This window comes from Cibotium barometz, chromosome 30 (genome assembly GCF_041138505.1).
Source record: "Cibotium barometz isolate CiBa-2024 chromosome 30, ASM4113850v1, whole genome shotgun sequence".
In the NCBI taxonomy this organism is placed as follows: Eukaryota; Viridiplantae; Streptophyta; class Polypodiopsida; order Cyatheales; family Cibotiaceae; genus Cibotium; species Cibotium barometz.
Window position 1 is genome coordinate 28,949,141 of NC_141075.1, and position 26,233 is coordinate 28,975,373.

Consider the following 26,233-nt stretch of genomic DNA (forward strand, 5'->3'; position numbering starts at 1 on the left):
GTCTTCTTTGTTTAGTGAGAAGATTTGTCCTTCTTTGTTTTGTTAATGTGTGAACCCATCGTATTTTTAGTGGAGGCATATTGCATGTAATGATCTCACTCTCTTATCAACACATTGCTAGTTGGAAAGTCTGCACACCATGGATAATTTGCAAGCTCCCACTATAAAAGTGCATGCATGCTAGATGGGTACATGCAAAGTATGGGGTTAGATATCTTTGTCCACCCCTTACATTGGTGGTTGGGAATTTTAACCAACCTCTTCCCTTTCACCAAATGATAGAGGTACCTAGACATAGCATCAAACTCACAAAGGAGCATTAACACACTCACTTTGTCAACATCAATCCAAATTAGAATCAATACATTCACAATAACATAGCATCAAACTCACAAAGGAACATTAACACACTCACTTCATCAACATCAATCCAAATTAGAATCAATACATTCACAATAACAATGTTATAGTTAAAACAAAATCCCAAAAAAACCACTTTATGGGCTACCAAGTCAACCTCAATAAGCTTTCTAGAGCCATATCCTCTCTTTTCTCTCATGGAAGTGTATTTGTTCTCCTTCCCTCTCATAGAAAAGAGAACATATGGTTTCTCCCTTCTAATTTGATTTCATCCAAGTATTTTTACATTATGAAATCTCCATGAAAAATAATAGGTTGAAGCATCTCAGCCTTTTTAATAAACATGTCACTCACAAGCCATAGATTCATTACATACACAGATCCACATGTAACGTTAGATGGAACCCAGGGGATTCAAGTGATTCGAGACACCGGAGACCCTCCCTTCTGTGGGAGCTCCCGGTAAGGCGGGTGAGCGGATCATGGGAATCGAACGAGATAGATCACCCATCGGTGGTTTGCCTCCTATAACAGATATTTCACAGCAGATAGGTCTTTAGCAACCTCCACCAGGTTGCTTCATGTGGGGCAGGACCGAGAAAAAGGACTCCTCGGCCACCATCAACCTGCAACCCTCTTTCGCCCATCTATTTACTGCATAAATTTCCTAGAAATTTCGATTCGAAAATTAGTCGAGAGAGATCGATCGGGGTGGAGTAAATGGCCAACTCGTCAGGCTCATGACTTGTGAAAACTGCGGGTTCGAACCCTACCCCCGCACTACATGCTGTCAGCAGTAAAAAATTAAACAAAGATTATCGTATAATAATCCATGCTTAAGAATGGGAAACCAAGGGAAAGTACTCTCCCACAAAAAAGTGACTAAAGACAATATACTTTACATAACTCCAAGTCTCCCATTAGGCACAAAGTACATACCTTTCATCACTTTATTAGCATCCAATAATCACAAGAACATTAACTTTCATCATCACTTTATTAGCATCCAATATAGAACATTAACATTCATCACTTTAATAGCAACTAATAATGAAAAGAACATCAACTTTAATAGCAACTAATAATGAAAAGAACATCAACTTCTTCTCCATCAAGTCAACACAATGTATCTCGCTCAATTACATACATAGTTCACTCTTGTTGAGACAAGCATTGATTTTGGGACTAAATTCAATTTTCATTTCCTATTTTTATTAGCTCTCTCAATGTTTGCTATTTATAAATCTCTCATTGATTCTTAAATTATCTTTTTTTTTGCTTGGTTTAAGGCCTCTCTTGGTATTTGGTTGCTCAATTCCTCATTTTCCAACTTGATTTATTTATTAAAAGGGAGGAGTTGTTACCTGCCACCATCCAAAAAAGAGCATCCAAATAAGATACATGTATTGACAAACTCATTCAGGAAAATATGTGTTATTTCCCAACCCCACATGTTATAGATGTCACAATAAACACAAAGCTAGTACACTAACATCTATTAATTCAAGGAGAAAACTTGAAGTGATAGAGACATATGATTTTTAAAAATCATATTTTATCACTTATATGGAGGGAAAGGAATCATTAAAGTAATGGTCAAGGAGCCACTTTGGGTGGTGGGTGTGAGAGCAATGTAGTAAGACACCACTTAAATTAGTGGTGGGTAAGATAAATTCATTAATAGCATACCATATTGAAATAGGATAAACCTCACACTTGATTAGATTAGTGGGTAATAGTAATTTATTAATAGCATGCCATATTGAAATAGGGTAAACCTCACGCTTTATTAAAAGCTAAAGACACATAATGTGTCACTAATGTACATGAGTGTAAGGACAAGGGCAACAAGAGTATTTAATTGAGACCATCAAAATGTCAATACATTGCATTAGGTTTACAATTTAATCAGGTGCATAAAGGTGTATTGATGAATTTGACCAGGTATGCATAAAGGTGTGTATGAGATACTTATGGCATTCAACAATCATGGCTTAGGAACGTGAAATGAGATGAAACTCAATAAGCCAAGGACAAGAGATTACACAATGTCAAAAAATCACCAAGCAGTCTTGCTTTGGTTTTTATGTTGCAGCGTTGCGCCTTTTGCATTTTCATTGAACAATTACAGGCCACATATGCAAGAGAGATTAAGTGTCATTTGATATCTTTCAAACAAGGACTAATTAATGAATTTTAGTATCTTTAGGACATGGAATAATTAATGACTTTTTATTAATTATAAACATGTAAAATGATAATTCTTCAGAGGAATTTGAACCAAATATCACTTAAAGTAGTACCTCACAAAATATGTGTGTGTGTAGAAACTGTGCGTAAATCATGGCAAATATTTTTGAGAAATTTGAAATAATCGGACACTGTATTAAGATGATATGAGCATTATATTGTCATTATGTGGATATTCAAGAGTATCATAATCCATATCAACAAAGAACTCACTTATCCTTTAGATTGAAACTTAAGGAAATTTTATTTACCATCTTTTCACTAACCATTAGGTGTGAGAGTCATAGTCAATCTTTTGGTTATGCTAATTCCATGGCTGCCTCCATGGCATCTCCAAAATGATGTCTACCCCCTGAAGTGGAGCTACTAGAAAGTCATATTTTTTTCTCACGGTTTCTCTAAATTTTTCACCGTATGTGTGAAATTATATTTGTTACTAGTGAATGTAGCTTTTACTTAGTGCCTTTATTGAAATTCATGTGTGCTACCATCATCATGTAGTACTATTATTTCTTTTCCATTTAAATATTTCTTTCATCTTCAATAAAGCATGAAATTGTTTTCTTACCTCTTGTATTTCTAGATAGTAGCAATCATTGCTAAGTAGTAGCAATCATTGCTAAGTAGCACTAGTGCATAGTGGCATTCAAGCTAGGTAATACTATAGCATTGCTAGCTACTACTAGGGCATTAAATCACTTAAGAAACTACTATAGGTAGCACTGTACTGGCACTTAAGCATTGCTAGACTTGCACTAGTGCATAGGCTATCTAGTGCTATGGCATACGTAGCTACACTAGGGCATTAAAGCACTTAATAACTACTAGTAAATACTAAAGAGAATGCAAGGGAGAGGGAGGGCTTGAGTTCCTTGCAAGTTTAAAAAAACACACACACACACATAAGAGAGAGCAAGACATAAGAGAGATGGATGGCTGAATTTTCTTCTATATTCTTCTCTTCTCTACAGCCATTAACATAAAGAGATAAGAGTACATACTATATAAAAAAGTGCTGTCCTACTTTAACATATAATGGTCCATAGTGTGAAGACAACTATATGAGCTAACACAATAACTATGCCATAACACTAGTACTTCAAAGTGGCTCTATCACATAGCGTGCCATCCACTAGTGGTATATCACATAATCTCACCAACCATGTGAGTGGCATAAGTACAAATGCTATCACCTGGGCAGGTCATCAATGTCCATAGCACTAATTGAACTTGATATCTCAACACTCTCTGTCAAACTCAACTCCACACACTACACTCCAAGTAAGCTCCTAAACTTGTGGAGCTTCTCTGTACCAAAAGTGTCTTTGCAAAGATGTTAGTCCTGACATGTACCAAATCTACATTACCTGCTAGAATATTCTCTCTCACAAAGTGATATTGCACCTCAATGTGCTTTGTTCTAGCATGGTATATTGGGTTATTAGCTAGCTATATGCTACTCATATTGTCATAGTAAATGACAATGACCTATCCAAGGGCTCAACCATCCAAGTAGCTTCTGAAACCAAGCCATTGTAGTAATTTTCCCATACTCTGCCTCTATACTTGACAAGGCAACTATTAACTATTTCTTGTTGCTCCAACTCCAACTCATAGGAGCACTTTCAAAAGAAAACATAAACCATTGGTAAATCTCCTATCTATGATATTACTAGCCCAATCAGCATATGTGTACCCATGTAGTTATATCTATATACTAGCCTCATACAAAATTCCATAATCAACTGTAGACTTTATGTACCTCATAATCCATCTAGCCACATTCAAGTGTAACTTCCTGGCAAGCTTGCATAAATTGACTCATAAGTCCAACTGCATAGCTCAAATTTGGCCTAGTAATGGTCATGTAGATCAACTACCCACTATGCATTTGTACATAGTGGGGTCCTCCAAAAGCTCATTTGTATCTATAAAAAGCCTTGCGTTCTTCTCCAGTGGCACTAAAATAGGCTTAAGCCTGTCATACCATACTTGGACAACATGTCCACCAGGCCATACTGCCTCTGTAACAAAAAAATGTCATAAGGTGATGTCACCACCTCTATACCTAAGAAATACCACACCTTAGCCAAATCCTTCATCTTAAACTTCTCCTTCAAAAGCATACTGACATCATGTATGTCAGCATCACTGTCACTAGTATAATCAAGCCATCCACATAAATGACTAAAAGAATGATCCCTCTATCTATCTTTTTCACATAAAGTGAAAAATCTAAATTGGATATCTAAAATCCAATGGTAATAAGAAACTCCCCAATCTTTTTTAACCATGCTCTAGGTGTTTGCTTCTATACAAGGCTTTGTATAACCTGCACATAAAATCTAGGTGTGCATCATGTGGCTACATCATGTACACTTCTTACAAATCACCATGCAAGAAAGCATTCTTTACATCCATAAGAAGCCTTCACTTTGTAGCCATAGAAATGACAGCTTTCATCATTGCCATTCTTTTGCAACCTAGTTGAATGTTTCCTCAAAGATAATACCATAGGTCTACACATAACCCTTGTCAACCAATCTTTCCTTATACCTTCTCACTGATCCATCCAAGTTATGCTTGACCTTACACACCCACTCACATCCAATTGCCTTATTTTCCTTAGAAAACAAAGGCACTAACTCCCATGTTGAGGAGATGGCATCCAATGCTGCCATCTCCTCATTCATGGCATCTTCCCATTTTCATTCCCAAGTGCCTACTCAAAACAAGTGGGCTCCAACTCTGTGTTCTTTAACCATGTAACCATAACGATGCAATGTATCCATCATATCTCAATCTATCAATAGATATCTAATCCTCCTAGACCTATGTACACCTAGATCACTACTAGGTGTCCTCAAAATAGCCCTTCTTCTCCTTGCACTAGGATGCCAATCTCCTTATCAAGGCTCTACTCAGAGCCACTAAAGTCACCATCCACATATGAGTGACCTATTGATAGAGATCAGACACAAAAGGTTGATCTACCTTTTCCTTTTCTTTGTATGATATATGTGTGCCTACATCTATCCTTAACCTACCTGACCATAGACTAACATTGGATCCACTATGAGAGGACTCTCTAAGTCCACTATAAGTACTTGTGATTTGGTGCTCTACACATGGGGGAGCATTATTACTTCTTACATCTACATCTTTTGTTACCTTCAGTAGTGCATACTAGCTATTCATCTCATCAAAGATAACATCTGTGCTTATATCTCATGAGTGGTAGGGTATAACATCTATAACCTTTCTACTCCAAAGAATAACATACACATATGCAATACACCCAAACACTTTCAAGTGACATATCTAGTTTTATGCCTATAAACTTCTGCTCAAGCATCACACCATGAATAGCTATGGTGTAAATAGTATTTATTGTTGTTGTCTTCTGCCCAAAAATAATCTAGCATATTCTTTTCAGACATCAAGGCATGTGCCACTTTTGCAGTACTATGCCTATTTTTCCTTTCTGCAACACCATTATGTTGCGAAGTTGTACCTGCATGTAAATTGTCTCTTGATTCCCTATTTTCTCAAGAAATTATCTCTTGATTCCTTATTTTCTCAAGAAATCTTTAAACTCATTAGGAAAATACTCTCCCTCACCATCTTATCTTAGGCATTTGATCTACATACCTTTTTTCTTCTCAACCAAGGCTTTAAATCTCTGAAAGTGAGTAAACATCTCATTGCACTACGAACTAGCACTATGGCATTGTACCAGTGCCAAATAATAGTGATGCACTGCTAACTAACTAGCACTATGGCATTGCTATAAAGCATTATATAGATAGTAAAAAGTGATCACTGCTAACTAGCACTATGGCATTGCTATAAAGTATTGAAGCACTACTAACTAGCACTATGAACTATGGCACTACTACTAAAGCACTTAACTAACACTATGGCATTGCTAGATAACTCTTAAGAACTACTAGCTAGCACTTTTGCACTTTACCATTGTTAGTAGATAGTAGTGAAGCACTACTAACTAGCACAATGGCATTGCAAGATAGCACTTAAGTAATACTAACTAGCAATATGGCATTACTAGCACTATGGCATCTAGTACTAGATATAGTACTAAAGCACTACCAACTAGCACCATTTCATTGTGGTATTGTGGTAAGAAAGTAGCTAGCACTCTATGGTAAGTCTAGGTACCACTAAAGCATAACTTAATTGATAAATTTTAAATTTTTGAAGGTACAAAGTTAAAACCTTAACAAGTGACAAGAATGGCTGCAAGACATGAATTGAGTGGGATCTAGATGAGGATAGCAAGGTAAATTCGCATCATTGCTAGATGAGGACACCCTTCTTGCACCTAGAATTGTAAATTTACAAGGATTCATTGGCCATCAGAGAAGCAAGTGACTTCCCGACACCACAACTAACTATTACTTATTTATGACAAATGGAAAAATGTGCCTCCTATGGTCCTCTTCTTAGCAGAATGATTATGTAGGCCTTATACATTAGATTTGAATTAGCAACATTATGCTAGCATCCCTTATAACTTGATGTTAATGGTGGTGAGGCCTCATATAGTAGCAAAGACAAAGATCATGGTTATGCTGGGATTATCATGGAGGCCTTCTACATTAGATTTGAATTGGCAGCATGCTGACATCCCTCAGAGCTTGAACTTGATGGCAAGGCCTCACATAGTAGCAAAGACAGCGATCATGGTCTTGTTCATTCATTAAGGCAAAGAAGATTTAAGGGCTATTATAGAGTAGGATCTCAAAGTGTTGAGCGGACATCTTCAATGTGGTAGAAAGAGAGAAAACACCATTGTTGTATTACATCACATCTATCGGAAGTTACATTACTATCTGTCTTGTGAATGTGAGGAAGATGTTAAAAATAGTTATGATATGAAAATTCACGTGTGAATGCGTGCTCATGTCTAAGAATAAAACCATATAATGAAAATGTCCATATTAGTATCCTAGGCTACTATGTGTGGAACCCCTACTACATAGTGGCACACATCTAGTGGCTCATGTTTAGTGGATGTTTGGTGGCTTACATCATGTCTAGTGGCTCACATATATGTTAGCTCACACACCTGGTGGCTCACACACCTGGTGGCTCATGTCATATCTAGTGGCTCACACACATTGGCTCACATTTGATGACACTCCTAATCACAATGTTGAGCAAACTCTTAGATCTATGCAACCAAATCTAAGCCTCAAGCTTAAACATAATGCAACTAGCCAAAAAATTTCTTCTAAACTTGTAATTAGAATGTCTAAACCTAATGCAAAGAAATTAGGGTTTTATCTAATGTAACTAGCAAAATATATTAGGGTTTTCTGTTCTAAACTTGCAAATTAGAATGTCTAAAACCTAATGCAAAACAAGATTCAAAACATTAAAATCAAATGCATCCAAGACTCCAAAATCTAATATCTTTCAAGATGTGACCCCCTACTCATTGATATGGGGCCATATTGGGTAAACCTAATAACCAAAAACGGGGATGGAAATCGAAGCTAATATGCCCTAGAATAGTCCTCGAGGGTGGAGCCAAATATGTTCAAGACAAGAGCTTATCCTACCTATCTCAAAAGTGTGTTGTTGGATACTCTTCCATCATAGAGCCACAAGAAGAAACTTCCCATATGGGTGCACTAGATCGTCTTTTACATCCTCTCCCTGGCGAGCTTCCACCATGGCTATGGGAGTATCTGTAAGATTCCTCCTTAGGCTGAATAGTAATTAAGCCACTACTTCAATCCCTTGTAATCATTCTATGTTTTTGAATGCAAGAAAATATTATTTTTCCTTGTTTGGCCTAGTGAGATAAAAATTTCTAGAGAGTGGTAAATCAATATTGGGATATTTTTAGATAAATAAATTCTACAGATTAAAAAAAATGTTTCCTTGAAATAGAAAATCAAAATAGATTTTCTAAGGTGCAGTTAGAATTAATTAAAAAATGATTTATAAGACCTTATGCTAAGGGTCAAGATTTTTTGAAAATTTTGGATTAAGGTTTCTATGGACCAATAAGATTAATCCAAGTGTTGGGACAACATAAATCCAAAGAATTAAAAAAATACCCAAAAATGAGTAAATGCCCACATAAGATGAAGAGTTGACTAAGTACTAGGTTTATTAGTTAAAATTTTAATACATAAATTTTTATTTATGCTTAATTTATAATGGTTTTTAATCATTTCTCTCTCTCCCCCAAAGAATGGTCATTCCTATGACCTATTCTAAATTCAAATGAAGCTTCTCATGAAGCATTTCTCTAATCTAAAAGTAATTTCCTATGCTTGTCTATTTGGAGGCCAAAGTAATGGCTTTTTAATACTTTTATGCTATTAAATTTATGGTAAAATTAAGAATCAATCCATAATCGGATAATGATCCAATTAGTGGTTATTCTAATCACATGAATAATACGAAACTTTATTCTTTCAAATTTATTGAGAATTACCAGTAATAGCAGTGGAGCTATGGTAAAATTTTTGTAAAATTAACACATAAATCATTTTCATCCATAGTATGAAAAGAGGACTTCCTACCATATTCTAGGATTAATCATCCTAGATTAATTGAATGATTCTCATTATAATCATAAAAAATTAATTTTTATGTTTATGCATAAATAGTTAATTATACGAAAAAGAGAAATTTCTAGTAATCCATTTTTATGTTAAAAGAGTAATCCCCACCATGACAATGGAAATCCATGTACTCCAATGAAGTAAGAGAAAAATTGTGATGCTAAAATAATGCATATTTTATTTAAAAATTAAAGATAGATTTTAGTTAAATTTATCTTTTTGCATAGATAAATTTTAAATGATGAAAGAGGAATTCCCACTATATAGAAATCCAAATATTTAAATGAGAAAAGTGTAATTCAAGAATCCTTGTAGAACTAAACCGAATGAATTTGGTTAGACTACAAGAGGGACGGACAGTAAACCTACTTGTCCATCTCTCGATCTGAATCAAGTAAAGACTTCGTGAGACCAATTCCAGTTCTAATCACAAAGAATAGACTACCGGAACTAAACTAGTTTCTCTGACGAACTCACCAAGAATCTAGTTGGATAATTAGACTGAATGATTACCCTGATGAGAGATCAAGGATCCTCATTATGAAACTGGGAATTATGGAAAAAGGGTTTTTGGAACCGATCTCAAACTAGAATTTTACTTGCATTGGAACCTCTGTTTTTTTCATTCAAAGGACAGGACTGTTTTATGCCAGAATACTAGAGGAAGCATTTGGCTTATGTTTTTCTAAGAGGAGGTTCGTTTTTTGGAACAACTCGTGGGGAGTCACCAAGGGACGTTGCTCGCGGCAAAGCCTGCCGAGGTCTTGACCAGCCTCCTTAGTACAGTTAAAATGGTACGCTTCCAGTATGATGGGCGAGGACTGACGAAGCGGTCCCTGAGTGAAGTGCTAGGACACCTAAGGAGGATCCTAGAGGGTTCTGACCAGGCGATGCACGGGCTCACGGTTGCTAGGACACCCATGCGTACGTCGAGGAAGATTTTGGATGGACAAAAACGAAGATTTTTGAGAACCAAATTTTGATACTCGATCTCGTTGGTTGGCCAGCTGGTCTTCAACGGAGAGTTTAAAGGATACATTTTTGTAATACAATGAACTCAAAATTTTAGAAAATGATGATCAGAAATATTATGATTTCTATTGAAGGATTGTTTTTAAAGCCAGTTGAATCTATTATAAATGGCAATTTCATATTGGGTGTGTACGTGGTATGCCTACCTTGATTTTTGCATGAATCGCCGGCTAGGGGGCCTAGAAACTCTTTTTCTCGGTACCCGGGCAAAAACCCAACCAAATCTTTATAAAGGAATCCCACCAATTCAGGTCGGGTGGTGGTTGGCTAATGGGCCGGATGGGGTTAGGCTGGATCACAGGATTCTTGAGAAACAACTAGATACGATTAGTTATGTTATTTAGCTTTAAATCTTGAGAAGGCCTTGTTCTGTGGGAGGGGATCATCGGTTGTGCCTTGTACATGAGGAAAAAAGCGGTGATTCCATGGACCAAGTGCAAGTCTCTTCTTGATCTGACCATGTGATGTCAGGTTTGGTCAGATCAATTTTTCTAGTTAAGACTTGACTCGTTAGAGTAATTTCCCCGCCGTTAGAAGATTTTTTCCCAATTGGCGGAATCGCCCGTGCCTTCCGGGCGAGGGGAGTCTTCCGGGCCTGATCTCGGAGGGGCCGCCCGGGCTAGCCTCTCGTCCTGGACATCCGCGGGCGAGGCCCTAAGTGTGTGGACCTCGCTCCGCACGGGAGGCCAACACCGCTTTCGTCGGCCGGCAGGAGCCCCAGAGCGGGCGGGGGACCTCACAGTACCAATCATCTTGAAGGAGGTGCGATGAGAAGGTGGAATACATAGAAAAGGTGGGATCGGGGGTGCAGCCAAATATGTTCAAGACAAGAGCTTACCTTACCTATGTTGAAAATGTGTTGTTGGATACTTTTCCATCATAGAGCCACAAGAAGCAACTTCCCATCAATGGTTACATATCAACTGTATCGACCACCAACCATGTCGATGACATAAATAGTTCTACAAGGATTCCCTTCAGATAAACATCTAGTTTTAGGTAAATATCAATTTAGTGATTTTACCAATTAAAATATCCAAAGATATTCCTTCTATCACATAATTTCTCAACCTTAATTCATTAGGTAGAATTATGGTGGAAATTTATTTTTTAACTAAAATATCAATACCTTTTTTTAAATAAACTTGAAATCCTTCTTTTTCTCATTTCAATGAGTGCAATCCAATTATCATGGGAATTCCTCTTTTACCATAAATTAAATCTACTTAAAATTCTTCTTAAAAATTATATAAAAATATCCATTAATTCCATTAAGCTAAAAAATCCACTTTTCTCATTTAAACATTTGAATTCCAATATGGTGGGAATTCCTCTTTCATCATTTAATCTTATTTATACAAAAAGATAAATTTAACTAAATTTTCTCTTAAAATTTAACTAAATTTTCTCTTAAAATTTAAATAAAAAACTTCATTAATTCCTTTACACTAGGAATTACACTTTCCTCATTTAAATATTTGGATTCCAATATAGTGGGAATTCCTATTTCATCGTTTAAAATTTATCTGTGCAAAAAGATAAATTTAACTAAATTTTCTCAATAAAAATCTTCATTAATTCCTTTACACTAGGAATTACACTTTCCTCATTTAAATATTTGGATTCCAATATAGTGGGAATTCCTCTTTCATCATTTAAAATTTATCTATGCAAAAAGATAAATTTAACTAAATTTTCTCTTAAAATTTTAAATAAAGATCTTCATTAATTCCTTTACACTAGGAATTACACTTTCCTCATTTAAATATTTGGATTCCAATATAGTGGGAATTCCTCTTTCATCATTTAAAATTTATCTATGCAAAAAGATAAATTTAACTAAAATCCTTCTTTAAATAAAATATGCATTATTTTAGCATCACAATTTTTCTCTTACTTCATTGGAGTACATGGATTTCCATTGTCATGGGGATTACTCTTTTAACATAAAAATGGATTACTAGAAATTTCTCTTTTTTGTAATTAACTATTTATGCATAAACATAAAAATCAATTTTCCATGATTATAATGAGAATCATTTAATTAATCTAGGATGATTAATCCTAGAATATGGTAGGAAGTCCTCTTTTCATATTATGAATGAAAATGATTTATGTGTTAATTTTACAAAAATTTTACCATAGCTCTGCTGCTATTACTGGTAATTCTCAATAAATTTGAAAGAATGAAGTTTAGTATTATTCATGTGATTAGAATAACCACTAATTGGATCATTATTCAATTATGGATTGATTCTTAATTTTACCATAAATTTAATAGCATAAAAGTATAAAAAAGCCATTATTTTGGCCTCCAATTGAATTGAGAATAGGTCATAGGAATGACCATTCTTTGGGGGAGAGAGAGAAATGCTTAAAAACCATTATAAATTAAGCATAAATGGAAATTTATGTGTTTCTTCATTACAATACATTAAAGAACTTCAATAGTATTCAAAAGCATAAATGGAAATTTATGTGTTTCTTCATTATAATACATTAAAGAACTTCAATAGTATTCAAAAGCCATTCAAATTAATGCTTCTCAAGCTTGAGAGGGGTTGAGAAGAGAAACATTTGGAGATTTAAGAAAAAGAAGATAATAATCCACACTTTACCTCCTAAATTACTTGATTCTTTGATCACAATAGAGGCCCCCAACCAATCAATTGGATAGGTATGTTGTTGGGGTCTCCAAGGAAGATTGAAGAGAGAGAGAAGCTCCAATCTCTTCAATTTATAGTGGGTTTTTAGAGGATAATAGAAAATAAGCTTAACTTAGAGTAATACCGGCATAGTTTAGTTCACAGATGAGAATACAAAGGAATGAGGGTCTATTTATAGGTGAGGGAGGCCACTAACTGAGCCCAACTAAGTTCTAGAATTTTCAGCTTCAGTTTGGCTGAATTTGGACAAGTTTTGGACCAGTTTGGCTCCCTTTTTGATTTGGTTTGATTTAGGAGAGAGGAGAGATAAAAATATCCTATTATTTTTTAGTTTAAAACTCATCCACACATGTGAAATAGGTGCCTCCTTGAAGGGCCCCCTTCTCCTTATTACCAATGTGTCAAAAATGAATGATTACTCCAAAATATCTCATTTTTTTATTAATACTTCATAGTTTTTAACTAATAAACCTAGTACTTAATCAACTCTTCACCTATGTGGACATTTACTCATTTTTTGGGTATTTTCTTTTATTCTTTGGATTTATCTTGTCCCAACACTTGGATTAAGCTTATTGGTCCATAGGAACCTTAATTGGACCATAATTAAAAAAAATTGAAAATCTTGACCCTTAGGCTAAGGTCTTCTAATTCAATTTTTATTAATTTCAATTGCACCTTGGAAAATCTATTTTGATTTTCCATTTCAGGGAAACATTTTTTTGATATCTGTAGAATTTATTTATCCAAAAATATCCCAATATTGATTTACCACTCTCTAGAAATTTTTATCTCACTAGGCAAAGCAAGGAAAAATAATATTTTCTTGTATTCAGAAATATAGAATGATTACAAGGGATTGAAGTAGAGGCTTAATCAATATTCAGCCTGAGGAGGAATCTTACATCCTCTCCCACTTGAAAAATGCGAGATGTCCTCATCTCGCAAAGTGGGGTAATCCTTCGCCAACTCTTCTTCTTTCTCCCAAGTGGCGTCTTCTAGAGGGAAGAACTTCCACTTTACTAAGAATTATCTGAGGACTCTTCTCCTGAGAATCTTCTCTCGAATGTCAAGGATTTCCTCAGGTTGGAGTACCATCTGGCCTTGAGTCGGAGAGATCAATTGCTCATCATCCAGCATGTGACTCGGGCTAGGTACATATTTCTTAAGCAAACTGACATGGAATACATCATGTACCTTGAGATGGGGAGGCAGAAGAAGTTTGTAGGCTAGATTGCCCACTTTCTTTATGACAGCATACGGTCCACAGTATCTAGGAGAGAGCTTCTTGTACTTCCCTAGTACTTCCCTAAGGATAAGGAACTTCTTTTTGGTCGTACTCGAATGAAGACCATATCTAATTCTTCGAACTCTCTCTCAGATCTCTTTTTATCTGCATACTGCTTTTGCCTGTCTTGGGCTGCCTTTATATCTTTACGAATTGATTGCATCTGTTGGTCCATGTCGTCAAGCATTTGTGTGGACATTTTAACTCTGATCAATGGGTCAGACCAAGTCAATGGTGTAAGACAATCTTGTCCATACAAAGCTTTGAAAGGACTCATCCCAATGCTCCGATGATAAGAAGCATTGTAAGCGAATTCGACCAAATGTAGATGACTTAACCACTTCTTGGGTTCCCTGCCCGCAGCATGACCGAAGGATATCTTCTATTACCTGATTCACCCTTTCCATCTGGCCATCAGTTTTGGGGTGATAGGCTGTGCTGAGATCCAAGAAAGTTCCTACTGCTTCAAAGAATGCAGTCATCACTGGAATTAGATGGGCAACTTTGGTCAACCTGTAAACTACCACAAAAATGGAGTTGTAACCTGATTGCACTAAAGGTAATCCAGTGACAAAGTTTATACTGATAATACTTCCATGCCTGGAATTTCTTCCTATCCAATTTTTCACCCACAATTTGTACTGGATTATTCGACATATTTGCTTAATGCAAATACACCTTCCGCACACTTCCAAATCTGTAAACGAGCCTTCCTCAGCTTAACCATACTCTAATGAGTATTCCAAATACTCCAAAATAGTCAACAAACTTCAATTTTGATGTAGAAAATCAAACTGTATGCATCCAAAATGAACTGGTTTACGCAGTCCAAGATACCCTGTTTTGACGCGCTTTCCAAGGCTCCAAATTGCAATGTAGTGGTTCAATCAAGTGTGCATAACTTGAATTGACACCTAAACAACCTCAACGTTGCATATCAACACTATCCAAGATGCGTACATACCAATTTTGTCAAACCCCCTTCTCTGTTTTGGGAAAAAACAGAAAAGCTAGAAAAAACCAGTAGTAAAATGGCTCTAATTTCTTCAATCCTTGTCCAAATTGAGAGACCAGGCATTCATTAGCTTAGCAATGATGTCCACTAACTCCATGTAAAAGAAATTAGTCCAGTTGTTTAAGATGAGAGAGTAATTAGTCGATTAATCACACTCTGTTTCACTGAACACAATAGATAGCCTGTTTAATCAGCTCATTTCTAGCTCCATATGGCATAATTGCTCAAACCAATCATGTAGCATCCTTCTCACTAGTGTGAATCACAAACTTGCTAAGCCAATTTTGAAAATTGTCAGACACAATACTTGATTTTGGGCCTCCACCTATCAAATAGTTGAAAAACTGCCTTGTTTCTCTGTAGATGTTGCGCCACCTGCTGTAGAGAGGATTTGGGAAGGTTATAGTGCTAATTGATGATGCAATTAGATGCCCAACACACCTAGGCAAGTGTACAATCCATCATTTTCTCTGTTTTGTGAGAGCTCAAAAACCAGTAATTTTCCACTCATTCAAATGCATCAAATTGCTCCAAAATCAGTTGTAGGGCTTGTACATGAGTTGCCAATACATTCATCCTTGTCACATACATGTTTCTTTGCTAGATTTGCATCTATTTCACCATACATCACCGCTTCCAAAAAACCAAAATTTTCCTTTGCTTTGGGCAACCCTAATTTGCTTTGTTTGTGTCTGAATTACCTGCAATCTGCTCAAGGGTGTTTAGTAGACCTTACCCGGTAGGCCAAGCTCTCAGATCTGATAGAAATCGGTGTGCTCCAAGCTTCACAGCTTTTCTTCACAGCTTCTTCTCCCTCTTCTCTCACTCACTCATAAACCCTAATAGAGAGCACCAGGCTCTGATACCATGTTGAAAAATAGGTAGAGGGAGAGGAGACACACACAGAGGAGAAAACCCTAATGTATATTGCAAACCCTAACCATAGAGGGAACCCATCTCCATTCTCACACAATGCATAAAGCCATAATCCATAATACATGGTGGTGTGTTCATCATAACCCTACAAGGGATGGTGGTGGGCAGCTAATTTTTGTGGCACCTTCTTCCTATGGGTTGCTGTGACTCTGTTGCGCCTCTGTACACAATTGTTCATCATAATCTTACAGGGGATGGTGGTGAGCACTAACATTTCTTGGGCACTTGCTGCTCTGCTTTAGTCATGACCCACATATTATAATGGAGGTGGGTTCTTTAACTCACTTAGCCTGTCTGCCTTCTTATTAAGCATCACACGATGTCTCTCACCCTTGCCTCTACAGGGGGTCCTTCTGCCCCTAGGTACACAAGTACTTAAGAAAAACATTGCTTTTTCATACCTGAATAAGTTGGGATTTTGCAAGTGATTAAACTAATCTATGGAACTATATTCATGGGCATCATTATGTTTTTTAGCTTTGAATATTGTTAGATCAAAGCTTTGTTTTAATTGTTCTACATGGTAAGTATTTGAGAAAAATGAAAGAGTCTTGATATGATCTATGAATACACATGGTTATGAACATGGATTCATTTCGGCCATGATCATCACTCCATTTAGACTACATCTGCTCATACTAAAGATACGCTATAGATGGTTATGAGTTGCCTAGCCCAAGGCATGCAATAGATTTATAACTATCCTTTGAATCTTTGCTAATACAATCCGACACCTTACCCTCCTCAACTTGAATCAACTGATCCTCTAAAAAATGTCTTCTTAGGTTAAATATGACTCTAAATAACCTTGATCTTCAACCCTGTCTCCTCAGCTGACCTTCTCTGACAAAATGCTGACCTTCTTTGTCAACATATTGACCTAAATTGACCCCAGTTGACTCTCAGTTGTTGGGACAACCTACTGACCTTCTTTGACAACCTACTGACCTAAACCGACTCTCAGCTGACCACTACTTGTTGACTGTAATCTGGTTCAGCTAACTCCTGCTGACCTTTGTTAGATTCTTATCCTCCATACCCTCATATTTTCCTCCAGAACCAGCAATCTTCAATCCTCAAATCTCTAGCTCTAGGACCTTACTGAATATGTCAGTTATCCTCTACTAGCTCTTATTTGACTTTGGTATGACTAAATTGATTCTGTTGACTCAGCTAATTCAAATCTCCTTACCTCTGTCTCCTTTGACACTCACAAACCTTCAAACACTTTAGATCCTACAAAGATTGAACACTATAGTCTCTTACCTGACCTTTAACTACTATGATGATGACTGCTTGAGTCCCATCTGGTTCAGCTGATTAATATGACTTGGATCTTTCTGCTTATGTATCCTCTAAGGGTTAAAAACCTTCCAAAATCTTAAATCTCACAAAGGTTCAGCCTTATAACCCCTAAACTGACATCAGCTATCTTCTAGCTGGCTCTGTTAGTTATCCTTCAGACCACAAACTGTTTGACTAACTTAGACTGACTTATGACTATCAAAGTAGACCCAAAAATAGCTTTCTCTCAACCCAAAATCCTGACTCTATTCTTCCACACCCTCAGCTGATGGGTTTTGATACTCACGTGACCCTATCACACAATGATAACTCTCAGTTGATGCTATATGACTCAAACCTGACTCAACATACTTCAGATATTCACTCACAAGTGTTTTTATAGTATTGCTGAGATTATTATAGTCTTACTGAGTTTTGAGAGTATGTTTCAAATAGTAACATCTTATTGTTGAAACCTATAGGTTTTAGTTCTAGGGGTGCTGCTCCTTAGAAATTATATGCAGGTTTGCTAGCTACATAATAGCAATGAATACTTTGCTATCTTCAGCTCTCTTGGTCTACTCTTACTGAGAGGAAGTATACTCCCCTTTCACCTATTTGATCTGGTTCTCTTCAGGTTCTCCTTCTATGTCTGTAAGCAGGATTTCAAGATTGATAGAGACATGCTGGATCATAAAAAAATCATAAGATTTGTAAGATATTAATGAACTTGCTAAATGGAGGTTCTTTCAACATAAAGTTAATGTGATGAATGTTGGATAAACACATAAAAACTGGATGTATCAGTACATGCGATGCTAAGTGCTACTTGGACTTACATAATTTAACTTGGCTAGGCTTTTTTATTTTTAACTTGCGGAGATAGGGTGACATCTATAACATGTGGATAGGTCCACTGACACCTATAATATGCATTCAGGCTAACAAATTGTTTTGTCTGTTTGTATGAATGCAGGTAACATGACCTACCTTCTATTCTCTTGCAATTAATTTCAAACAAGCTTTCCTTTTTATTTTAATTTTATTTGCATTAGATGCAACTTGTCATCATTGACCCTAAAGTATACATGACTCATAGTTGAACTTGTTTCATGTATAACATTTCTTTGAATCAAGATGGTATGGCTTCATGAATAGTTTTGTCTATTCATCTGTGGATATTGTTATGTTTTAAACTAGCAACACAGACCTATACATAGGGTTAGATTTTACCCTTATTTCATGGGGCTGAGATCATCCTAAGCGAACACCTCCCGTCAAGGGCATGTTAACGTGTTCTAGCCTGTTTTAAAGATGAAGAAACCTGCAGAAAGATTCTCTCCTTGACCAACCCAGAAACCTTCCTATTAGGTTCTCTCCTTCAAATCCTATCATTTAATGATTGGGTTAAGCTATTGGCTACTGTAGACAAAAACAAAGAAGATGGAAATTCTTCCATTTCTAATTTAAACTATATTCCTCTCTTGAACCACTTAACCCAAATATGGCCATTGCATCACTAATTGATTGCTTGGCTGGCATTGCCAAAAGACTCCAATTGGAGTATAATGTCCATTAGGACATAGCCCAAATTCTTCCATTTATATTTATAGAAAAAATAAAGGTAATTCCACACAATTGGCTAGATAAGGAATCCAATTGGATGACACATGATATTCTAATAGAATTATCCAATATTATGGATAAATTTATGATTGTTGGGCTGGACAATGCACCCAACACTGTGTCACTTATATGCAAACAATTGGCATATAGGGAGGGTTTGGCAAGACTTAAATTTAATCTGTCTTTACTCATCACTATGATGAGGCAGTAGGACTATACTCATGGGCCTACTACCTCATTTTGAGTATGGTGCCTGGGTTGGGATGGGCACACACACACACACACACACACACACACACACACACACACACACACACACAACAAGAGGTGGGGCCATTATCCATGCCTTTTTCGATGCTTTAGAACTAAGCTTAAAATCCCTAAAATGTCGAAATACGCATGGAAAAAAGCATCAAAATGGAAACGTCAAAATATACGTCGATATACGCGTCGAAAAAAGCATCAAAATAACCATGTTTTCTAGTCTTATTTTGATGGGCTTTTCGACGACTATTTCAACTGGCATTTCGACTGCTATTTTGACTACTATTTCGATGGTTATTTTGACTAGTATTACAATGATTATTTCGACGGATGCAAGAAAGTTTTAACGCTTCTTTCGACAGATGCAGGAAAGTTTGGACGCTTATTTCAACGCGTGCAGATATTAATTTTTTTTGGCATAATAGTGCATCTAGCTGCAGTCTTGTAGCTGGATGCACCATTATGCCAAACTTATAGAGTACCAAAGGTAACTGTACTCTGATGTGAAGAACGAAGTGAATTTGTTGGAAAAGGTAGAGTGCCAAAACGTTTTTGACATTACAAAGTAGGGACATTGTACACAAGTGCAAACAATGGCTAAATTATATTGCAAGATGTGAAATTTACATATCAAGCTCTGACGAGATAAGCCAAAATCGCATAAAGCAGTTGTATAAAATTGCATACAAGCTATACTCGATAACCAAAAATTATCCAAATCTTCCCTCCTTCCAAAACAATATCGACTACCAAAATCCTCCCATTAGGATGGTTGGCTATGATAATAGGGCATAAACTATTTTTAACAATAGTCATGGCACCACTATACCCACCATTCACCCCCATACAAAACAGTCCAATCCTTAAACTTGTCTTTTCTCAAAACTTTAGACCCAAAAAGATTATGTTCCTGAATGGCTAAGATAGAAAAATCCCAATTTTTAATCAGACTCCAAAAAACAACACTCTTCTTTTTATCTTTAATTCCCTTAATATTCCACAAGCACCCATTGATTTTGATAGTAGAACTCATGAGAGGGAAATCTCGGGAACCATTTCTACCTCTTCTCCACTACCCCCTTGATCCCCTTCTTTTTGAATGCCCTTCCAAGCTTCCTCAACGTGCTGGGCTTAAACTGCCAGATTGTTTACTCCCCTGGTTATTCCCAACACCACCCCCACTTGCCTTTTTTTTGGCCTCATCTTTAGCCTGTCTCACGCTCATTTTTCCCTTTACTGTTTTCCAGCCATCCTCTCCACCAGAGTCCCCCATATTCTCTTCAATATCTTTACCCTTATCCTCTAGCCCTTTACCCTTACCACCTTCCATTTCCCCACTTTTCATATCTCCCCCTAACTTATCCTTGCTTTCAACCTCTGCTCTTAGCAGACTCCCATTAGCACAGTTTCTAGTGATATGCCTGAACCCCCCACATATGAAGCATGCACCGGGAAAAGGACCAAATTTCAACATCAACTCCATGTTACCTACGTCACCTAAGTCCACCTCTACAGATTTAGGAGTTTCAACTGCTCTATTCCATGCAATACAAACACTGTTGTCTTGCCAATTATCCACTTCGTCCTTAGATAAATAAAGTACTAGGCCAATCGCATAGGCAATCTCCCTCAAAGCAGGACGAAGCCAAGGGGGCAAACCTACGATTTCAACCCGCAGGGCAAGACTCGGCCAAACTTCTATTAACATCAAAGAAGGGATTAAAAGGAATCACATGCATCAACCTATGATCCATGAACAGGGAGGCTCTAGCAAAGAGTTCCGAAACAGCTTGCGTCTTGGTAAACAAAACGTTAAAGAAACCTTTACCTAAATAAAAAACCCGAAAAATGTCATCTTGCAGCCATCTCGGTACCTCAGCTTTCAATGGGATCCTATTTGAACAAAAGATAATCACACTACACAGAGAAAACAAATCAATCTGGCTCCTCACCAGATTAGGGGACACTTGCAAACATAGCTTCTCTCCTCTAGTTGAGCATGTGTAATGAGCCTCTAGGCTACTCTATCAGGCAAGGACTTCTTGCAGTCCCTTCCCTCATCCTCTGTCGCACACGCCCTCTTCATCTCATCAAACCCTCCATCCCCTCAGTCCCCCCAACCATTATCTCCTTCATCCGGGCAATGCTCCTAGAGGCAATCCATGCATGTAGCCCGTCACCTTTCACTAAGTATGGGGCATGCACAAGCACGTGTGAGAGAGCCCCCCACTCCCCCATGATCGCCGCCACCTAGTACCAAATATAGAGGCCACCTTTACCTACTCAATCTCTCGTTCGCTCGATGCAAACTCCTACCTATTATGTCCTTTTCTTAAGAGGTCAATGTATGTCACAACCCCATCAAACCCTATTGAACAACTTGAGCATTATGGAGACTCAACTCTTCATAGGGTGGAATGCTCCTCTCTCCAATGCTTGAAAAAAACGAGCCTTTAGTGTATTTTTCACCAACTGAATTTCAAAAATCAAAGTTAACTTTGACCTTGTCTTGAGAAAAAATTGATGAGAATTAAACTTTTTATGTTACAAAACCGGCCAATCATAGGATTTTGATTAATAGTAATTCGTCACACTCCAGTCTTCTCCTTTTCTCTCACTGGCTAAGGCAAAAAGTTTTTTGCATGCCTCTTGCTCCCCCTCTCTCCACCACCCAAAAACATATAGAGGCGCGTGCACAAACATAAAAGGCTCCACTTAAGGGTTCACCCTAAAGCTCCTTCAATTAAATGCACCACTCTCTTTTTTTTTTGAAAACAGTAAATACATATATAATATTAACACTTTACACCATTCTCATTGGAATCACTCAAGAAGTGGGGCTTTACAAAACCTTTATAAACCATGTGGCATGGTTTATAAAGCAAGCAGCCAAAAAGCAATCCACCATTGGAATCGCCGAAGCATTGGGTTAGCAAGTAAAAGTACAACAGAACTAGTCCGAAAATTTGATAAACGGGATTTATAAAGCTTATAAAAAGGGAGCACAGTACCCTAACCCAAAAGAGCCTAATTTAGCATACAATAAATGTAACGAGGCTGCAATGAGGGAGTGCAGCTTGGGAGAGAGAGAAAGAGAGAGCGCGCTAGGAGACTTGCAAGAGGCCTCTGAGGGTGAGCGGGCTAGTGCATGGCGCGGAAGAGTCGGGTCCCACGCACAACCCCTTCTGCAACATCTCCTGCGCTTGCCGCATGCTGGGCCGCTTGCCTGCTTCCCTCCCCACGCACAGCCGCGCCAGTTCCACTACCGCGTAAAGCTCCGCTTCCACCACGTTGCCCGCCGGCAGCCTCCTGTCCACCAGCTCCCCCTCGCCGCTCACCTGGGCAGCCTGCACAGGTATTTATTCTATTCAAAACAAAAAAAAAGAGGACAAAACACTGATTTGGATATCCCCCAATAATCAATTTGTAAATTATGTATAAATTATGAAGCAGAAAATATTTAAAGACAGCAGGCCACACTTTTTTTTTTGTGGATATTTATTAGGGTAAAGATTAATTTGTATTAACTGTGTGATTAGGGTTTTAAGAAAGGGGGGTTGTTTATACCCAATCCACCAGGAGGCCATGTTCTTGGCAGTAGGTAAATCTGCCAGTGATGAGCTCAAGCAGGAGCACCCCAAATGAGTAGACATCGCCTGCCCTGCTGTGAATCCCCTTCTGCACCGTCTCTGGGTCCACACTGCCACCTGTCCTCCTCACCACTGCCAGCTCAGAGCTTGCTGCTATTGGCACTTTCCCCAACCCTCCTACCTGTATATATATATATATATCCAAACAAAATAAACAAAAAAACAAAAAAAGCTTCACAATCATTGCCACACATTGGCCGACAAAAATAGTTCTGAATTCTTAAAATCGTCCATGATTTTTACGCGGGATTTTCTTTCCTTCAAATCAACGAAGTGATTTCAAACCTCGCAATTAGAAAACATTATTTTTTAGAATATTTTTACATGATATATAGAGAGATAGATAGATATATCTATTTTCACTTTTATTTTCTTATTCCAGAATTCATATGGCCCCTCTTTTTATAAAAAACAAAAAAGCAAAGTGATATATACAAAATATTAAAAAAATTTGGGAGAACACAAAGCTGAAGCTCCGTTTCAAATTAGTAGGACAAAATAATGCATGATTGTAACATGAGGAACTGGATACGGGGGGAAATTTTGAATTCAATATTGGAATTTGGGTCTTTTTTAATTTACCTTTGCTGCATAATCTTCTGTGAGAAAAACATGGCAAGATCTCAAATCTCCATGTATGACAGGAGGATCACATGAATGGTGGAGATAAGCCAAGCCAGAGGCCACACCCATTGCTATACGCATCCTTTGATTCCATGATAGATGTTCCTCTCCTTTCAAAAAAAAAAAACAATCATATTCCTTGAAAATCATGGACAAGATAAAAATAAGCCCCTTAAAAAAAAATTAAAAATCATACCTACAAAATTTGACTTATAAGCAAAATCTCTTCAAATTTACACAAATTTCAGGGGAAAAAAAGAGGCTTGATAGAGTCTAATTTTCAATCTAAAGTGAACACCTCATATAGACTGCTTTAAGGGGCACACCGTGTAGGATCTCATAGAGTGTGCCGTTGGAAGCATACTGAAACACAAGCATCCTGGCCAAGGGCACGGGAGAAAAAGTAATAAAGAAAAATCAATTGCTAAATCATTAGACAAAGATAGAATTAATGAAGCCAAGTTTATACCTACATACATATGTGTGTGCGAAATGTGAATCATAATGCAAAAGTCCAATTATTTAATTCAATAACACTTACTGATAAACTTTCTCGTTGCAAATCCCCACTAGATTTACAAGGTGGTGATGGTAAACTCGAGACAAAAGGTGCACCTGCATTGGGTTGAACAAGACCCACCATCAAGGGTTAGCTAATTTCAAAGCAAAGATATGGATGAATGAATAATAAAATTAGATTTAAAAAAAAGTTTCCCCTCCTAATTAAAATTGTTATTTATTTTCTTAAAATGGCTTGTTTGTCTTAATTACCCAGATCACCTGAAATTCAGCATGAAAATGATAATTGTGTTCCTAATTATGTAAGGTTTCTCTCTGATCCAATTGATTGTTTCTTAATTATTACCTGAAACCAAAAGCTTGCTTCTACATTGGAGCTATGCGCCACCTCTTCTTTAGTCTTCTTCACAGCCACCTCAGTGCCATCAGGCAAGATGCCCTTGTAAACATAGTTGGTGGTTCCATTTCCCACTCTATTACTAAAGCATTCGCTGTATTTTTTCAACTCATTGAAGGTGAGATCTCTTATCCGACCTACAACGATCCCCCATTAATAACAATATTAAGCTCTCAACATTAAGGATTAAAACCCTTTGACATGCATGTTAGCTCATCTCCATTAACAGCTTTTAGATGGTTTGCTTTTTAGGTGATTATTGAAGAATTTCTAATCCCAAACATGTTCCCTTTAGATCTCACAAATTCATGGAGATCACATGTCATAGGAGTAACGCACAAGCTTCTACAAGGATCGTGTTTTTTATTTGAGCTAATCCCTAATTATAGCATGCTAGAAATCTAAATTTGAGCTCGTGACACTGCAAATCCCAAGAAATTAGTCTGTTATACAAACCAAAAGCAGCTTAATAGAAAATCACACACAAATATTACGCAGAAAATTGGACATTAGTTCAAACAGACGTAGGCAGTTAAGTAGAGCTTAACGTTGTAACCAAACACAAGATTAGGAAGTGATCAGCTTAATCAAAGCACGTAAAACAAATGACAGATAGTTAGCATGAGGTGATTAATTTTAATTGAAGGAGCTAATTCGTGTTAATTTAAGCTGATCATCACTCACCTTTGCCTTTGTAGTAAGTGAAGGTTGAAGCCTTAGCCGCTAGATTGCCCTTGATAATCAAACGGTGCACACAAAACGTTCGGATGATCACGACAGAGTAGAGAAGCAAGACAAGAATGGTGGCCACAGCAATCACTGATGTGGCTCCAATTATCCCATATATCCAAGTCTCCATAGTTGTTTATAATTATGTGATTATGGTCTTAACCCCAAAATCACGTATAGTGTACTTATCCTTCTTGATCGTCTTGTTTTTGGCAACAACTCTGCCTGCAAACTCATTGATGTGGAGAATTATGGCCCTTCACGATGCGCATGTGGCCGCTTTTGTTCTTGTCAGAATTGAGATTTTTGAAGGCAACGGCAAGAAACACGCCTGCGGCCTGGGTCCTGGATCCTGCTTGCTTACATGTGTGTGTGTGTGTGTGTGTGTGTGAGAGAGAGAGAGAGAGAGAGAGAGAGAGAGAGAGAGAGCGCTCAAGTTAAGCGATTGCAAGGCAAAATGATGGTGGTGGTGGGTGGGGGGTGAGAGAGAGAGAGAGAGAGAGCTTATGAGCTCTCAAATTAAGCAATTGCTGGCAGTGCGTGTGTGCGTGTGTGTGTGAGAGAGAGAGAGAGAGAGAGAGAGAGAGCCCGCGCTAGTAGCCAGCTAGGTTTAGGAATCAGGATGAAACTCATGCGAGAATTTTGGACTGGGTAGGAGAAGGCCCTTACAAGAAGAGAGAGAAAGTTGAGCAGTGTCTGTGTGAGAGAGAGAGAGAGACAGAGAGTGCGTGTGTGTGTGCGTGCGAGAGAAAGAGAGAGAGAGAGAGAGAGAGAAAAGAGGAGAGGGAGGCGAGAGAGTGAAGGAGAGTTGTGGGGACAAAGGGACAAAGGCTGTTGATGTACCTGCCGTTGCAGGTGGTGTCTGTGTCTGATAAGTCTCTCTTTCTTGGACCTTGGGAGTTGCATGTTGAGGTGATGATGAGTTTGATGATGAAGCTTTCAAGCTCTGCCAAACATTTGGCCGCCCGCCCACGATCTCGAATTTCACGTC

At 37.5% G+C, this 26,233-nt stretch overlaps 1 protein-coding gene across 2 annotated transcripts; it reads right to left on the minus strand.

Annotated features, from left to right (window-relative positions):
* Positions 1 to 22,167: 22,167 nt before the first annotated feature.
* On the minus strand, positions 22,168 to 25,983 carry LOC147621359 (proline-rich receptor-like protein kinase PERK8). 2 transcript variants are annotated; one of them, XM_086824549.1, is made up of 7 exons: positions 25,198 to 25,983; positions 24,463 to 24,650; positions 24,139 to 24,212; positions 23,924 to 23,976; positions 23,556 to 23,707; positions 22,891 to 23,094; positions 22,168 to 22,661 (listed from the first exon to the last, which is right to left on the minus strand). In XM_086824549.1, the coding sequence occupies exons 1-7, from the start codon at positions 25,370 to 25,372 to the stop codon at positions 22,428 to 22,430; spliced, it is 1,080 nt and encodes a 359-aa protein (XP_086680675.1). In that variant the 5' UTR covers positions 25,373 to 25,983; the 3' UTR covers positions 22,168 to 22,427. The 2 variants fall into 2 exon arrangements, with proteins under 2 accessions (XP_086680675.1, XP_086680674.1); XM_086824548.1 differs by having other exon boundaries at positions 22,175 to 22,670; positions 25,198 to 25,975.
* Positions 25,984 to 26,233: the final 250 nt, after the last annotated feature.

Bases quoted from the DNA above. Each gene is read 5' to 3' on its own strand.
- LOC147621359 (XM_086824548.1), bottom strand. From the start codon at position 25,372: ATGGAGACTTGGATATATGGGATAATTGGAGCCACATCAGTGATTGCT. The intron at 23,977-24,138 runs GTAAGTGTTATT...GCCCTTGGCCAG, and splicing joins TGCAACGAGAAAGTTTATCA to GATGCTTGTGTTTCAGTATG. The intron at 23,095-23,555 runs GTAAATTAAAAA...ATATATATACAG, and splicing joins CAGAAGATTATGCAGCAAAG to GTAGGAGGGTTGGGGAAAGT.